Below are 18,278 nucleotides of genomic sequence, written 5' to 3' on the forward strand. Positions count from 1 at the left end.
TAACAATCCCACCCTAGGTAATAGTGTCCTCCTGCATAAATATTGGAGACCATGTCAGGGGCATCAGAGATAATTGTCCTCTGGTATGACGTCATTAGCAATTCATGTATATGAGCAGAACCAGTGCTAGCAGAAGCCATAGCACAAGTAGAATAGTAGTTAATATGTGCTAAGGTCTCGTTTGTGTGAGGTGGAAGTTTATAAAGTGTCTTACATGTTATAAAATTGTCATGTATTTTCACAGTTTTTAAGCTTATTTTGACCCAGACTGACACTTCTATTCATAGCAGATCTTGTGCTAGATATCTTGATTTGACAAGTATGCTAACAGTAACTTTATTTTTTTATTTTTTTTTAGATTATGTTCCAGGCGTATGGAGATAAGCAAGGACCGCTTCATGGAATGCTCATAAACACACCATATGTAACAAAAGATCTCTTACAATCAAAAAGGTTTCAGGCGCAGTCCTTAGGAACAACCTATGTGTATGATATCCCCGAAATGTTTCGTCAAGTAAGACTTACTTTTTCTTTATTTTTTTACTGCATGTTTATTGAACTTTTTTTTTATATGAATGCTATTCCAAAACTAAAAAGTGGAGGGGAGAAGGAGTACATAAGACAAAATCAACACAAAATCATAAGAGCAACTATATAATAATGATGTTCCACATGAGGTAATAGTAACGCTCTGAATTTCCTGGGGAGGCCGTGACCCCAACCCCACCCTGAATAGCTTACTCCAGACCACCAACGGAGTAGACAAGTAAGGTTTTCTTTTAGTTTGACAAGATTTTAATCATAAGTAGTAAGTTCTTGGTGATTACTAGTCATGAAGCCACATGTTATATATAAAACGGGTCAAACGCAAAGTGTTTGTTTTCATTGATATGGAACTGGGTCTTATAGGTTGTTTTACACACACAGGGTTTTTTGCAGATATGCTATGGTTTTCATGCTATTTTTAACAGGGTTTTTTGAGATTTTTTTTTGCTGACAGTAGGGAAGGATTTATTAAAGGGATTCTATCATTGAGGAAACTGAGGCAATGTTGGAATAGTCTTTAGAAAGGCTATTTTACTCTTACCTTTACTTCGATTCTCCCCACGGCCGTTTGTCCCCAAAAAATATTTTATTCTCATATGTAAATGATGCACAGGGGGCGTTCCCCCTGTGCTTAGCGCACCCTATTGTCATTGCTGTGACCTGAATCCAGCACTGCTTTTTTTACACCCGCTGAAAAAAACATGTTCAGGACTCGTTCACATCTACGTTGTGAACTCCGTAGTTCAGATTTCCGTTTCCTGCCTAAAACAGAGGCAGGAGACGGAAACCTGCAGGAGTCTCTCTCACCCATTCATTTGAATGGGTGAGAGAGATGTCCGGCCATGAGCGGCGGTGAGCGTTTTAGGCTCTCCGCCGCGAAACCGGGTTTTATAATCCGGACACAGAGTCGGACATGCAGTACTCTGTGTCCGGATAAAAAAATCCGGTTTCGCGGCGGAGAGCATAAAACGCTCACTGCCGCTCACGGCCGGACCCGGTCTGAGCTTTCCGACTTCTGGCATGCAGAAGACGGAAAGCTCAGAACGGACAGGTGAACGCTAGTGTGAACCTAGCGTCAGTGGGCCCTGCCACTTCGAATTCAAACCACAAAAAAACAGAGACTAGAAGGTAAAAGCAATATCAAAATATATTAATTAAATAACAAACAATAAAATACATTTAAGACATGGGAAAACAAACAAAGGGAAGTCCACCACTAAGTAGTAGACAAAATACTGCAAACCCTCCCACTGGAAAATGTACAGGGAATCTCCTCATGTATTCAAAAATAGTAGGAAAATGTCTATAATAGAATATTACCATTGGTAAAGTACCCAAATATACATTGTGTTCCAAATTATTATGGAAATAATATTTTCTCATAGTTTCAAAAATTACATGTATGAATTGCAGTCATTGAAATTTTCCAGTCATCAACTATTAGAGTACAATTGAAAGGTTTTTGAACAAACTGCCTATGATAACAGTATATTTTAATAAAAACAAAAAACACAAAATGCACTCAAAATGCATGTTCTAAATTATTATGCACAGCAGAGTTTTGAACCTTTTTATTTTTATAAAGAACAAAAAAATGATCATTTGTGAAATTACAAGCATTAGCAGGTTATTATAAACTGAAATCAAACAGTTTTCAAGTCAAAACTTTACTCTAGGTGATGTTACGTTTGCACATAGGACCCCTTGTTCGAAAGGAGCTTCTGAACTCTCTTGTTCATTGAATTTGTCAAGTTTTGGATCTGCTTCAATTTTTTTGCATGAGGACTGAATACCCTCCCAGAGCTGTTGTTTAGATGTGAACTGCCTCCCGCCATCATAGACACTCCTTTTGATGATGCTCCAGAGGTTCTCAATGGGGTTGAGGTCAGGGTTGTATGGAAACAAAAAAGAGGAAATAATACAAAAATAAATACCTGCCCGGCTAGGCTCTAACTAAACATAGAATAGGTTACCTCACCTAGAGTAACAGAAATCCAAAAGCCAGTGTAATCGTTCAGGACACAGCTCCAAAAATATGACCTCTCTCTTTGGCTCTCCAGCCAAACTCTGCCAAAGTGTTGCTGCTGGAGCAACTTCTTAAGCCTCCTTGACGAGGAGACTCTCTGCAGCTGAGTCGCTGCCAGAACATCCCCAAAGTGTGGACTGTAGGGGGGTGGAGTAATGACAGGTCCCACTAGCAATCCTACCTGCCATTCCTAAAAATCCAGCCCAGTAACTTTAACTCTGAAATAACCCTCAACAGACAATAGTTATCTGCTGAGAAACGTTCTTTCTGGAGTTTTCTCATCTCATCCACCTTAGTAGTCTGGGTGAGATGTACACCCCCTCCATTACCTGACCAGCCATCGGCTTACAATATACACATATTTATATACTGTATATATATATATCTAAATGTTGGAGTGCTGCCATTTTTTCCACATCTCATGTAAAGTTGAAGATTAGCCATCCTCTAGTTTGGCTCTGCACCTGGTCTGTGTGCTCTCTCTTTTTCTCTTTTTCTCTCTTTCTCTCTTTCTTTCTCTCTCTCTCTCTCTCTCTCTCTCTCTCTCTCTCTCTCTCCTCTTTGTTTTTTGGGGTGGGGGGATAAATCTAAGACCTAGGTCACGCAGGCTATAGTCTTAGGATTTCATTGATGTAAACTTGCTGTTGTTGTTCTACAGTAAAAACAAACTACAAAAATTACGGGCCAATAATGCTCAATGAATAAACATGCTATTATCATTTAAATTATAAGATAACAAAAAAAATAGCCAAATAAAAATTGTCATTTATTAACACACAATAAAATGTTCAATATGTAAACATACATTAATAGTACAACAGAAAGATAACAAACAGACCCCTCCTCAGAAAAAGCACAGGTAATAAATTTATACATCAATAATACATACATAACAATACATCATGCAAAGTGCACATATACAAAAGTGTAAATTGCAACTTACATATAAACAAAGTAATAATGGAAAATTTGGAGAGGGGAAATGAACAGCCACACCCCAGATCTATAGTAGCAGCATAATGGATGAGACTAAACAAATATTATACACATTTTGCAACTAAAATCTGCAACACTGGGTTACATGTCACTTATCACTACAGATTTCACCCACTGGTTTCAATCTTTGTAGAGAAACCTTAGTGTTCACTGGTATTTAGGAACAGTGTTCTAACTTAATATTAGTTCCTACATCAGTATGGTACAAGTTATAATAAAGCCTGTGTCAGGGTCTGGGGCTGCTAGTTGGGTAGGCATAGAAACACAAGTCCAATTTCTTTTAGTCCAAAACAAAGGTAGAGTTTATTTTCACTCAAAAAGGTAGTGCAGCAACAAAGGAAACAATACAAAAATAAATACCTGCCCGGCTAGGCTCTAACTAAGCATAGAATAGGTTACCTCACGTAGAATAACAGAAATCCAAAAAGCCAGTAGAATCATTCAGGACACAGTTCCAAAAATATGACCTCTCTGTCAGCTCTCCAGCCAAATCTGCCCAAGTGTTGCTGCTGGAGCTGGCTTCTTAAGCCTCCTTGACGAGGAGACTCTCTGCAGCTGAGTCGCTGCCGGAACATCCCCAAAGTGTGGAATGGAGTGGGGTGGAATGACAGGTCCCACTACCAATCCTACCTGTCATTCCTAAAAATCCAGCCCAGTACTGAGCATTTACCAAAATGCTCAGCAGACAATAGTTATCTGCTGAGAACAAACATTCCTGGAGTTTTCTCATCTCACCCACCTTAGTAGTCTGGGTGAGATGTACACCCCTCCATTACCTGACCAGCCATGGGTTTACACCTGTCATACACACCAGACCCAAATCAATATATGTGGTTACATATAGTGTATGGTAAGTGTGGTACATTGTGTGAACTATAAAAAAAAAAATGGAGGAAAAGTAATTAACGCCTAAGGCTGGAAGCTTGCTTGTCAACTAACCCACTTTAAGCTACTGTAGCAACATAGTAAGTGACATTAAATGAATATCATCTACGTGCTGCAACGAAAATCCACAAAGTTACTTTTCAATCATTTGGGCAGGTTTCACACACTGCTTTCAACCTCTATAGAGAAACCTTTTACATGTTGAGGTTTTGAAGTTTTTGTTATACAGAATTAGTATGCTACAAATTACGATAAAGTAACTTTTACATTTCAATCCATTATATTTATAGGTGGAGTTTAAGAATTGTGTTTTTTTTATTTCCACACAGGCTTTAATCAAGCTATGGGAGTCAATGGATGCAAGTGCTTATGTTCCAAAGAGTCCTCTGCCTTCTGATGTTCTAATATATACTGAGCTTGTACTGGATGATCAGGGCCAGTTGGTACACATGAACAGGCTACCCGGAGGGAATGAGGTAATTGTTATGTCTTAAGTACCAATAACGCAAACATATTCTGACAAAAAGACCATCAATAAGATGGAAAAAAAGTCATAATATTTGGAATATACTAATTAAAAGGATAACAGAATAAAGGCATATGATCTGTTGAGGAGAATATAAGTGGTCTACAAACACATTAGGAATGCTCCATCAAGTCACATACTAGTTGAATGACCAAAAATTAGGGCAATTTGTCTGCAACCTGCTGTTGCACAACTATTTTAGAGGTGCAGTTTGGCAAAAAAAAGCACTCACAGACATTTTGCTCTTGCTTTTGACTTGCACTAGATTTTGCCAGCACAATCCTCAATGTATTTTGTGACCTATATCCAAAAATCGAGCAGGTATTTTGCAACTGTTAGCAAATCATTTGATGCAATGTCCCTTTGTATGGTGTGGGGAAGGTAGCTCAGTAGAAACAGTGGTACGGACCCAAACAGTCAAGATAGGGACAAAATATATGCAGCAAACAGGTTCATTTACAAAAAAAAACAAAAAAAAACAGGAAAATAAATAAACCTTCACTTCAGGTACTAATAAGCAAAACAAAATACAGCCTTAACTTCAGGCAAAAACAATACAAATTCCTGCTCGTCTGAGCGACTAACTAAACAAAAGTAATAGCCTAACTATACGTGTGGCTTACTACCAGCTACAAGAATAACACAAGCACAATATTATTTCACCGGATTCAGGGATACAGGCCAGACCCAGCCATCTCCGTTCTACCTGTAAGAAGCAAGATGTTTATAAGTGATCTACAGTATCCTCTACATCATTTAAATGGATGCAACAAAATCTTGCAAACAAGTCACAAATCTAAATCAGCTTAATACAGTATTAGAATTTTATAAAGCTGGCTATATTGGAGTGATTTCAGATTTATGGTCTGGAAAAATAGTTTCTTTGGACAACATTGTCACAAGTTAAAATGACTAATTGTGGAAAAAAACAATCTCCGGTTCACATCACCATTTTTTCTTTGTGGGCGTTATTTTTATGTTTTTCTTTGTTATTATATGGGAAAAGGTAGATACGGACGGTAATACATCATCACTGCCTGACCTATAGGAGGTTTGGCTGTAGTAATAATCAGCCACCTTCTTCTGCAGCTGCATAATTTTGTGCAGCTTTTTAACCCCGCCAGGACATCTATATACATACATATACAGTACAGACCAAAAGTTTGGACACACCACCTCATTCAAAGAGTTTTCTGTATTTTCATGACGATGAAAATTGTAGATTCACACTCAAGGCATCAAAATGGAATTATATACCGTATATACTCGAGTATAAGCCGACCTGAATATAAGCCGAGGCCCCTAATTTTACCACAAAAAAACTGGGAAAACTTATTGACTCGAGTATAAGCCTGGGGGGGGGGGGGGGAATGAAGCTGCTACTGGAAAATTTCAAAAATTAAAGTGGTCGGAGTTTTTGGGTGCAGTAGATGCTGGGAAAGGGGAGGGATTTTTTTGGTTGTCTGTCTGCCCCTTCCCTGAGCTTGAGGACTGTTTTTTCTTCCCCCACTTGGAATTCAGTCTGGCTTTATATAGGGTATCTGCAGTGCTCCTATTAACCCCTTCCCGACGGAACAGGAGCACTGCAGATACCCTATATTCAGTAGACCGGGCACTTTCAGACCCAGGGATACCTAATGTGTATGTGTTTCACAGTGATTTTCTACTTTTGTATGTATTCTAGGGAAAATGAGAGTGATATGTGTTCTTTTATTTTTTTTTGCACTATTTTATAGGAGATTCTATACATTGATATTGTGGCTGGTCATAGACCCCCTCTTGAAAAATAAAAATATTTTTTTTTTTTTGCTGACTCGAGTATAAGCCGAGGGGGGCTTTTTCAGCACAAAAACTGGGCTGAAAAATTTGGCTTGTACTCGAGTATATACGGTACTTAACAAAAAAGCGTGAAACAACTGAAAATATGTCTTATATTCTAGGTTCTTCAAAGTAGCCACCTTTTGCTTTGATTCCTGCTTTGCACACTCTTGGCATTCTCTTGATGAGCTTCAAGAGGTAGTCACCAGAAATGGTATTCACTTCACAGTTGTGCCCTGTGAGGTTTAATAAGTGGGATTTCTTGCCTTACGAATGGGGTTGGGACCATCATTTGTGTTGTGCAGAAGTCAGGTGGATACACAGCTGATAGTCCTACTGAATAGACTGTTAGAATGTATTATGGCAAGAAAAAAGCAGCAAACTACAGAAAAACAAGTGATAAATTCATAGTTTTGATTCCTTCAGTGTAAATCTGCAATTTTCATAGTCACAAAAATACAGAAAACTCTTTGAATGAGAAGGTGTGACCAAACTTTTGGTCTGTACTGTGTATGTGTATATATATATATATATATATATATATATATATATATATATATACACATATATATAATGTACACCCTTGTAGGATAAAGAATGGACCATCCATATGTATAGATATTTATAGTAAAAAAAAGTCTGTTAGTGCTAATAATGGGTTAATAAATACACCCATTTACCTTTAGCCATTTTTTTTAGTAATTTCTGTGTGTCTCTGGGAGCTCCTTGTATTGCCTGCATTTGTGTTCTTGGTTCTGCTTCCTGCTATGTAACTTCTACACTAACCCCATATCAGTCCCCCCCCCTCTCCCTCCGGCCCATACACCCCTTCCCTGTCTCTCTATAGCTAACCTGCCCACTAGTAGCCCATCCCTACCTACTCAGCCCATCCCTTGACCCCATCATGTGACCACTGAGGCCAATCAGCGTAGGGCCTAAATCTCACTACCTGTGACATCTTGGGTCCTCTTCCTGAGGCTGCTGATTGGCCTCAGTGGTCATGTGACCACTGAGGCCAATCAGTGGCTTCAGCACAACACTGGAAGTGACAAAAGAGAGCAAACAAACCAGGTTGCATGGGACGACAATGGAGCAACTGGGACAGGTGAGTGTGTTTTTTGTTTTGTTTTTTTGATTATTATTATTTTCACTGCCTCTAATGTATGTAACCACTTATTAAGCTATTCTCCTGCTTCTTATCTTCAATCTGAATGCTTGATCACATCAGATTTGTCTCTGTATTCAGTCTCGTGCATAGAACTCTATGGAAGGTACTGCTGATATTTTGTGTGTCTTTGTGAGGCATCAACCTACAGTCAAACTATAATATGTGTTCAATTATTTATTTTCAATAATAAAAAAAAGGGTAGGCAAGTCATATTATTTATTTGCTTTACTTTTATTTCTTAATTTTCATGTTTGCAGTATATATATATATATATATATATCTAACAAAATTTAATTTGTAATTTTTTTTTTTGTAGACTGGAATGGTGGCATGGAAAATGACTTTGAGAACTCCAGAGTATCCAGATGGTAGAGATATCATTGTATTAGGGAATGACATCACATACAGGATTGGGTCATTTGGACCTCAGGAGGATTTGTTGTATTTAAGAGCCTCAGAGCTATCCAGATCACAAGGCATTCCACGTATATATGTTGCAGCAAACAGTGGTGCAAGAATAGGTTTGGCTGAAGAGATACGACACATGTTCCACGTTGCATGGGAAGATGCTACAGATCCTTATAAAGTGAGTAGTTTGCATTTTAACATAAAATCTAGAAATAAATATAACTTGCCTTTAATAGATTCTTTTCAATTTACCCCCCAATTTATCATTTAGCAGCTAATGTCTACTTTGGAAATGATATACCGTATATACTCGAGTATAAGCCGACCCGAATATAAGCCGACCCCCCTAATTTTACCACAAAAAAATGGGAAAACTTATAGACTCGAGTATAAGCCTAGGGGGGGGAAATGTAGCAGCTACTGGAAAATTTCAAAAATTAAAATGGTCGGAGTTTTTGGGTGCAGTAGTTGCTGGGTGCTGGGAAAGGGTGTTTTGGTTGTCTGTCTGCCCCTTCCCTGAGCTTGAGGACTGGGTTTTTTTTCCCCCCACTTGGAATTCAGCCTGGCTGAATATAGGGGATCTGCAGTGCTCCTATTAACCCCTTTCCGAGGGAACAGGAGCACTGCAGATACCCTATATTCAGTAGACCGGACACTTTCAGACACAGACACAAACACAGATACTGTGTTTGTGTTTCACAGTCATTTTCTACTTTTGTGTCTATTCTAGGGAAAGGAGTGATTTAGAACTTTTAATTTTTTAATTTTTTTTTAAAGTTTTTTTTTTTCCCCACTATTTTATGGGAGGTTCTATACATTGATATTGCTGCTGGTCATAGACCTCCCCCACCTAAAAAAAAAAAAAAAAAAAAAATTTTTTTTTTTTTTGCTGACTCGAGTATAAGCCGAGGGGGGCTTTTCCAGTACAAAAACTGTGCTGAAAAATTCGGCTTATACTCGAGTATATACGGTAGTTTCTTATTATTTTTGAGTGGCCTTTCTAAATCCCTGTCTGCCTGGAGACCTGGTCTGACAAGTTAGGCTACCACTAGCCTGTGTTTGCTAAAGTGAAATGAAGAAGAAGGTTGATATAAGTTTACATGTATGCACCCTAGAGCGTAAAGAGAATGCATCAACTATACATCACAGTGAAACAGGGTTCTCTTGAAGCTACATCCCTTAAATATGAGCACTGGTTTTTTTATGGTTTTAGTAATAATGGTGATCTAATGGGAACAGCTCATTATATTACTTTTATGAAAGAACACAATGATCTTGGGCTCTCTGCTAATTGGGCCCTCCTTCCTCTCCACCTCTATTTTTTCCTTGTTCTTCTATTACTCCTGTCAGTACTTCATTTGCTCTCTTGTACCCAAGCAGTAATGAACTGTATGAATAGGAGAGGAGAACAGAGTGACAGAGATGAGGTGGTTTACAGCATTAAATAAGTCATTTCTTTCATGAGACGGCTTGGTTAGTAATCCCTGAAATTCCAGCTGTCTTGTGAAGGAAACTGTTTCTCTCTATAATACAGAGGTCTCTGTTTTGAGTATTTTTCTTTCTTCACTCCTCTCTTCTCCATAGACTTTTGTTGTATAAATTAGATCAATGGCAGAAGGGGTAAAAAAAAGCACAGGCAGTTTTTTTTAAAGGGTTTTTTCCCAAGACAATACATGTGCTGAAGTGATTTTTTTTTATTTTGAGATCACATAATTTCCTACATACAGAAATCTATGAGCGAAACAGTCCATAATACAATATTTTCTCCACTGGTCCTCATCACGTGCTCTCTATTTTGTTCATGATTTTAGTTGTTAGCCACATATACAATGAACATGATTTCAATATTGATGAAGGCAGCATTTCTCTAAACTTTATTGGCTGCCAGAGTAGCCTGGTAGAAGTGAAGGCTGAGAAACTGGTTCTTGCATCACACATCTAGATGATCACAGTAGTTATTAGGGTTAGTTCACACGTGATTTGAGGCGGAGGCCACCTCAGATTCCGGTCCAAAAAATGGCTGGCCGCGACTGGATGCCAATGCAGTGTATCAGCATCTAGTCGTGTCATTTCGCTCCAGGTTAGGCCCAAATGAATGGGCCTAGTTGGGAGGGAGGTGTTGCGAGGCGGATGTCTGCAGAATCCGTCTGAAGAAATGCATGTCACTTCTTTTTTCAGCGAGCGGGAACAAACCATTTGCGGAAAAAGGAAATGACCGGCTCCTATTGGTTTCAATTTGCCACGTCAAAATCCGGCCCAAAATACCCCATGTGAACTAGCCCTTAGAGGCAGCGGGAGCCGAGATTAGTAGACAAAAAATATAATATGGTTTTTTTTGTATCTTTTCACACCTCACCCTACATCCATGGGACAGGCATTCTTCTGTGAGTGGGTAGAGGGTTTTACTGACACTGATGGGCTGGTAGATACATCCAGAGAGTGAAGATTCTCCTTTGATTCTTATCGGCATCATGCTGGGTCCTCCTCTGACTGTGTTCACATAGTTCTTTATGCCCCAAAAAGTCGTATGTGCAGGGTTTAAAATCCACATGTGATTTTTAAAAATGCGTGCTGTTTTCTAATGCAAATGCATACCTATTTGATCCAAAAAGCCATTTTTAATAGGAAACGTATCATGGACCCAGAGTGTGTGGTCACGCTTTATAGACATTCTCAGTTAACATATATGGTATATATGTTTAGTAAGTGCCGTACAATAAAACCTGACCCAGTGTCTGCTTACATCTATGTTGCTGTTTGGCCTGGTTTTGAAGAAACATACACGTGATCTTGTAGTCTGATTTATGAATAAATAAAAGTTTAATTACGCTTTAACGAGTTAAATGGCTTTTCTGGTTATGTAAATAAATCTTAACTACAGTATCAATGAAAACATAATATTGTACACTGTGGATGCAATTGTCTGTAATCCAGACAAACAATGATCAGACTAGAGTTCACACTGATGGGGATTCAATTCCTGGGACACACACTGTTCCTTAGATTGAAGGTGGCCATAGCACTGCTGCTGCGTCCCTTCTTTATATCACCCTACATAGCAGCTCTTTTGACCACCCACAGTGCAGGGAAGTGTAGCATGACTCCGTTCAAGTAAAATTGGTCCAGACTGCAGTTATCTATACAGCTGGTGGCACGATGTGTCGCCATGAAGGAAAACACATTGAAAAGGGGATGCAGCACTAAGACAGTGCTGTGGCCCTTTCAATCTCAGGATCAGTTACATTCTTATCCTAGAAGTAGAAATCTCTCTACACAGAGTTTGAACTGAGATGTGAAACGATGGAACATGGGAAAAGGAACGCACTTCTTCAGTCGTATGTGGTCTCGCTAATAGATTACAAAATGTAGTTATGACTGTACTTCATTCTTTACTATAGGCCTTTGCTGATACTATATATTTTGTACATAAATTTCCTTAACTTTTATTTTTTTCTTTCAGGGATATAAATACTTATATTTAACACCTCAAGACTACAAGAAAGTCAGTGCCCTGAACTCTGTTCATTGTGAGCATGTGGAAGATGAAGGAGAATCAAGGTAAATACATTTAAATACAATACAATACAATATATACAAACAAGAGTATATGTATATATCTCAATAATTTAATGAGCAAATATTTGCATTGTGGTCAAGAAAACTCTATGCCTTATTCTTAGATATTTTTTTTTCGACAGCTGTGCTGTTGCCCGTGCATTGTAATTGTGGCGAAGAATATTTAATGTCAATCACATTTAGCTTTAGTATGCTTGATTTTGGACCTACAGCATATTAGAGATGCAGAGAATATAGGTAGACCCACTCAATATGGAAGATAAGCTCACATTTACACGCACAATGCCAATAAAAACCATTTGTATGACGTGAATACCTGTAACAGACAGCAGGATGTGTGCCCACTGCCATCTCACCAGTTTGACTTTGGGCCACTGCTAAGGGCTTTTTCAAAGTACCATCCCCAGTTTTTCGCTTCAATCCTCACACAGGTATTTGGGCTTCGCTACAGGAAGACTACCAGGTCCTTTCAGAGTAATCGTGGTGTAGATGGCAGCTGGCCAAATCCAAAGTCAGGCAAAGAATAGTTAGGTAAAGGTCAAAGGCCTTTGGCAGGAAGCAGAAAACAAGCATAAAGGTCAGAATGGGCAACTCAGGTTCTTAGGTCTGAAGCGGAGAGAGGCTGGAGCATTGGTCTCTACAGGATCAAAATCACTCCTGTTAATTTCTTCAGAGTTATTGATGTGACCAGGTTCAGAGTCACATGAACAGATATCCTCCTATTCCACCTCAGACTCATCTTGAAAACTTAGAGAAGCAGGTAGAACCGAAGAAGGAGGTGTCCCAATTTCTTCAATATTTCTCTTCATGAGAAGGGTGAGATTGGTAGCGGAAAGATCAGAGATTGGCAAAGGAGATGGCAGACTGACCGGCTTAGATCTTGTAGACTTATCCTGTATATCCGAGACAAAAACTGTCACAAAATCAAGAAGTGCCTCAAACAGCTTTTTCTTATACTCCTGGGGAACAAGCTCTATAGTAAGTCAAGCTCTTCTTCAAAAGATGGACCACCAAGAGAACATGAAAGGAGTGTGGCTTTGTGGACTGAGGGGGTAAATTGGTCAAGTTCTGGGTTGTGGAAGGCAGAGAGAATTTTAGTGAAGCACCTGGACTGGCAGTGAGCTCCCCATTGGAGAATCTGATCTAAGTCCAATCCATAAGGGAGGCAGACACCAGTCTTTGATTCTCAGAAGGTAAGAGGTCTGGTGATGGGACACAGAATCAGGTAGGACAAGGCCCCTGTAATTTAACTTTTGAAGCCATATGGGCTTCTTTCCCTGCACATTTTATTTAGCAACTGTAAATAGGAGCCACTTAAAAAAGAGTAAGGAATATTAATAGGAAATGCCTGAAAGAAATACAAGATCTAAACTAGTATGTTCATCTTAAACAGTGTGCATCTCCCAACCAGTTAAAAGCATCTTTGATCCAAAACAGTCCACCCCTAATTTGCTGGTGTAGGGCTGGAGAGTTGACTGCATAAATCAAATAAACCTGAGGAAGATTGGTGAAGGTTGTATCCATGTTCTTGGGGGAGTCCCTAGCCCAGCCGGATTTACGATGGTTCTGTTGTTAAAATCTTGTAACGGACACTAGCAGCGGACACTACTGATGGTCAATAATGGCAGTGTGAACGTCCCCTAAGAAGATAATTTACAGGTCATAGTTTGTAGGCAGACCTGTCTTCATAATAGACATAAGACTGCAGGTTTAATCGATTTTGTTACGTGCCCCTCAGGTACAAGATAACAGACATAATTGGTAAAGAAGAAGGTCTTGGAGTGGAGAACCTCAGAGGGTCTGGCATGATTGCTGGAGAAACATCCTTGGCTTATGAAGAAGTCATCACCATTAATCTGGTAACACCTAAGCATTGGTTCATTGTTTTCATAATGTATATTTAAAAAGGTTTTCTGGCCACTGGATAGTTGATATATACTAAATCACATAGTAAAGAGAGTTGAGAGTTATGGTGACTGTGGACTGTGTTCAGTTAGCTGGGGTAAATATGTTTTGTGACATTGGTGCCAGTTTTTACAGTTAAGCATCCTGCAGAATTATGGATATCTCTCCCACAATGGAGTAGATTTACTGTTGTTACAACTAGATTCTATTACAACTTGCTTGGGCCTGGTTTTACAGGAAAAGTGTTTGACTGAAAGGTGATAAAATGTGACAATGTAAGGCATATACTAGATAGTCTAAAAATGTATCATTGAGCATCAGGCACGGCAAAAGTTTACATATTTCAGACTGTCTAAGCTTACAATATCTCTAGTAACATCTCTAAATATAGACCTTTTACATAAAAAGTAAATTGTTGACAAAAGTAATGAGATAGTGACACCTAATGGTCAAAAGTAAAACTGTGTAAGATGACACTTATTTACAATGTTATATACAAGTTATTTTAGAAGTATACTATACCCTATTATTATTAGAATCAAATGTATTGTATAATAGAGCAGGGCACTCAGTAATATGTGTGTGCATTTAATTTTCATTTAGTGTTGTACATTCTCACCTTTTGCTCCTTGCTGGATGTAGTTTGTCTATTTTATACTGCATTTCTAAGCCTTTGTGAGCCTTTTAGCACCCTTTGAGTTAAGGCTTGTTCAGATTCTCATAAAACAGGGACACTGAGTACTATAAAACAAATAAATGAGACAGTCAGGCCTGTGAAGTCGGGGTTTCAAAAAGGTTACCAACTCCGGCTTCAAGATAAAATGACTAATTAGCTTTAATTACATTATCCAAATATTAACATTATATAATTAATTAGATACATGGTTTGTTTACCATGCATTCACATAAACGAGTGTCAGTCATGAAACTCTGACTGCATGTTGGCTGGATTTACCGGTCTGAACAGTGTTCAGGGAGAGGGACTACTAGCATTATAGTTCTCTAGGCTGCTAGACATCCTTGCCGCCCAGTGATATACTGTCTCGTACTGTTTAGTACTGGGCAGTAGATCGCTGGTAGGCAGGGACTCCAACCATCATATATAACTATAATTTTAGCTGTCCCTCTCCCTGCACACTGTTCAGGCCTCTAATATGCAGACAGAGTTTCAGGATGGAAACTCGGTTGTGTGAATGTGGGGTTACTATCATAGAATTCCACCACTTCCTTTTTCATGAATTAAAGAGGATCTTTACTACTTCTGACTTACCATGCATGTCAGCCATTTTTATACAGACTCAACAGACTTTCTGATGGCCACACTGCCCACTATAACATATGAACATACAACTTCTCTGCTGTCGTGTTGTCTTCTAGAAGGAAAGGCTGGACAGTTAAAAATGTGAAGTCAATGACCATCCTTAGCAAATAATGGTAAATTATATTGTATTGGCTCCAGTTTACTTCCTGCCTGTCACCTACAGAGACCACTACAAGAAATACCATAGTGAGAAGCAGAGCTTCTTGTCCCTCATTTTCAGTAGCCTTTTTTTGTTCTTGTTTTTTTTTTCTTTCTTAGAGAAGTTTATTACATTTGATTTCTCTTTCCAGGTGACCTGCAGAGCAATTGGTATTGGAGCATATTTGGTGAGACTGGGTCAAAGAACTATTCAGGTTGAAAACTCCCATATTATTTTGACTGGTGCTGGAGCATTAAACAAAGTAAGCAATGCTGTTCCTATAATATTGATCTTTGCAATTGTATCATATAAAATATATTTGTTGTCAAAAATTCATTTAGTCTAGATTTTGTGAAAGAATTCTTGTATAGTTTCTGTTTACATTTATTCAGATGACTGGTCCATTGTGGGACTTTATGAAGGATTATGGGAGCCACAAATAGGTTAATGCTAAGAGGCTACCTATCTCTGCCTAGAAATTTTGATATGTGCTTTGAATAAATGATATCAAGGACATACTTGTTATTTAGGTATTGATTTTTTGAAGAGGACAGCAAGAGCCCAACTACATCAACCTTTTTCCCTGGGCAGGCAGCTCTTCAACTTTAACCTCTTCCTGCTCTGTGCTACACTATTACGTCACATTGAGCATATACTTAATAGCTGTGGGCACAGAAGTTGGGACCAGTCGCCGGAGTCGGAAGATAGTCCGACTCCGATAGATTAACCCCCTGGATGCCATGATCAATATCAATAACATGTTCTGAGAGGTTGCTATGGCAGCCAGGAGGTTGGATAATGGCCTCCTGACTGCCTATTCACAGTTCCACTATGCACTGGGGATTTGTGATCCCAGCTTTTACATACCACTTAATTTGGAAATTTTGAGCCATGTTAAACGTAAAGCTTCTGTTTTGGTCTACTTTACTGAACTGTAAATTGAGTACATGATTCCATGTATTACTTTATACATTGTAATAGGAATAGGTACATAAAATTAAGAATAGCATTGAGCTTCGCTGGACAAACAATACAAATAGTGTTCAAGGGTAGATGAACACTTTGCCACCCATCACAATGATTCTGACAATCCTGCATGCAAATTATTATCTGTCCTACTGACAGTACTGTTCCTGGATAGATGCAAATCCATGCAGCAATGTTTTTTTAAATGTAGAAGACAGAAATCAACCTCTCTCTACTTTTAATCATTTATTGTTTATTAAAGTTTAACTTCAAAATGTTTGTGTAGGGGTGTTTGGTGAATGTTTTTGTAATTTACTCTATTAACCTATATTACTTCCTTTCAGTATAAAAACAGGATCTAAAGTTATGCCTAGCTGTGGTTTTATAAAACATTCACCTGATGCACACTTGGGGGATTTACCAACATGTCTACGTCAGTTTACTGCAATAAATTTACTATAACACACACCAGAAAGTTGGCGTCATTTATACCTAAATTGTGCTCCAGTTCATGACTGACTTATATTTCAATTCTGATGCATAGGAGTGTGCCTGAATTATTTAAGAGGCCTGAGTTTTGTAATGGTAGTCACATCTTGTGGCATCTGGGAACTTGATTAAGACTTGCGTACAGAATGCCATTCTTAATAAAAAAAAAACCCACTGCTTACTGCTAGTATGTGCAGATATAGCAGTTTTCTCAATCTCCGAGTAACAAGCGCAGATAATTTTGGTGTCTGATGTGCTATTTCAGGCTAAGGCCTCACACAGATACCTTCAGCCAAAAATACTGCAGTGGAAACACATTGATTTTTTCCGCAGCATATTTCACAGAAAGTTAAGCGCAGCATTTTCTTCTGCAGATTTATTTTTCTGTTTTGTTTTTTTTTTTTTTTTTTTTTTTTTTTATTTTATTTTTAGCCAGAATCCAATCCACTTTACAGGTAATGTAAAACCCATACGTTTTATGTTGTGGGGCCCCAGCCTAAAGGGAGTTTTCCATCTCCCTCTCTCACCAGCTTTACCTGCTCTATTCTTCTTACTTCATGTATTCTTCAACAAGCTAGTGGGCAGGCTTTAACTGTTTGCTGAACAGGACACTATGAAGTACCTCATTAGATATAGACATTGCCTTTACCATGAGAGGTTATTTCTTATGATTACAAGAAGTCTATAATAATGCAGATCAAACAGGAAATGTATTTTACACTGACACTAGGTTCACATTAGTGTTCGAGTTTCTGCCAGATTTCCGCCCAAAAACGTCGGAAATAAGTACAAAATGAAAAGTTGTAGAGGTAATATAGTATTAAGAATAGCTCCACATGCCACTAGCTAGAGTTCAGTGCACTTGCAGAACTAAAATAGAAATTGTCGTAAAACAGATGGAGTTGTCTCTAAAGACTCTACCATTAGTTGGAAAAGTTCAGTAAATCAGTTTAAACATATAATATGATCCAATTGCAGTGAATGTATGGAGGTATGTGCTGTATATTTTCACCATGTTCAGTTCGTCTTGAACTTTTTGAAATTTTCTACTGTACTGTTCAAACTAATAGTAGAGTCTTGAGAGACAAACTATCTTTTATAAACTGAAAATAATAATAATACTTTTTTTTTATTGATCTAGTGCCAACATATTCCGCAGCACTTTACAAATCATAGGCTACGTGTACTGACAGAATGAGACATTATAGGGTAATAAATCAATTCACACAATAGGAGTGAACACCGTCCTCTCAAGAGCTTAAAATCAGTGAAGTAGGTGAGGTTGACACAAGGTAGAAACACTTATACTTTGGTCCAGCCATTTTTGTGAAATAAGGTTACACAAATAAAGCTGCATGAACTGGTCAGCAGCCAGTTTATTTTTATGTACAGCTACAATGTGCCTAGGTGTACAGAGTAACAGATAAAAGCAAAACTGTGAAAAGTGTCCAGGGTGGGGGGGAATCCTCTAATAGCACAGAGATGTCACAGGCCTGGTGTCTGGTCAGT

The 18,278-nt window shown here is 38.5% G+C and overlaps 1 protein-coding gene across 1 annotated transcript in view; it reads left to right on the forward strand.

The window, feature by feature from the left end:
* Positions 1 to 18,278, forward strand: part of ACACA (acetyl-CoA carboxylase alpha) — a 290,659-nt gene that overhangs the window by 169,194 nt on the left and 103,187 nt on the right. Inside the window, exons 39-44 of the mRNA XM_075264375.1 lie at positions 359 to 514; positions 4,783 to 4,929; positions 8,282 to 8,551; positions 11,834 to 11,931; positions 13,688 to 13,808; positions 15,466 to 15,576. Of these exons, the coding sequence (XP_075120476.1) occupies positions 359 to 514; positions 4,783 to 4,929; positions 8,282 to 8,551; positions 11,834 to 11,931; positions 13,688 to 13,808; positions 15,466 to 15,576 (903 nt within the window). The remainder of the gene's footprint in view (positions 1 to 358; positions 515 to 4,782; positions 4,930 to 8,281; positions 8,552 to 11,833; positions 11,932 to 13,687; positions 13,809 to 15,465; positions 15,577 to 18,278) is intronic.

The sequence above is a fragment of the Leptodactylus fuscus genome, chromosome 2, assembly GCF_031893055.1.
Source record: "Leptodactylus fuscus isolate aLepFus1 chromosome 2, aLepFus1.hap2, whole genome shotgun sequence".
In the NCBI taxonomy this organism is placed as follows: Eukaryota; Metazoa; Chordata; class Amphibia; order Anura; family Leptodactylidae; genus Leptodactylus; species Leptodactylus fuscus.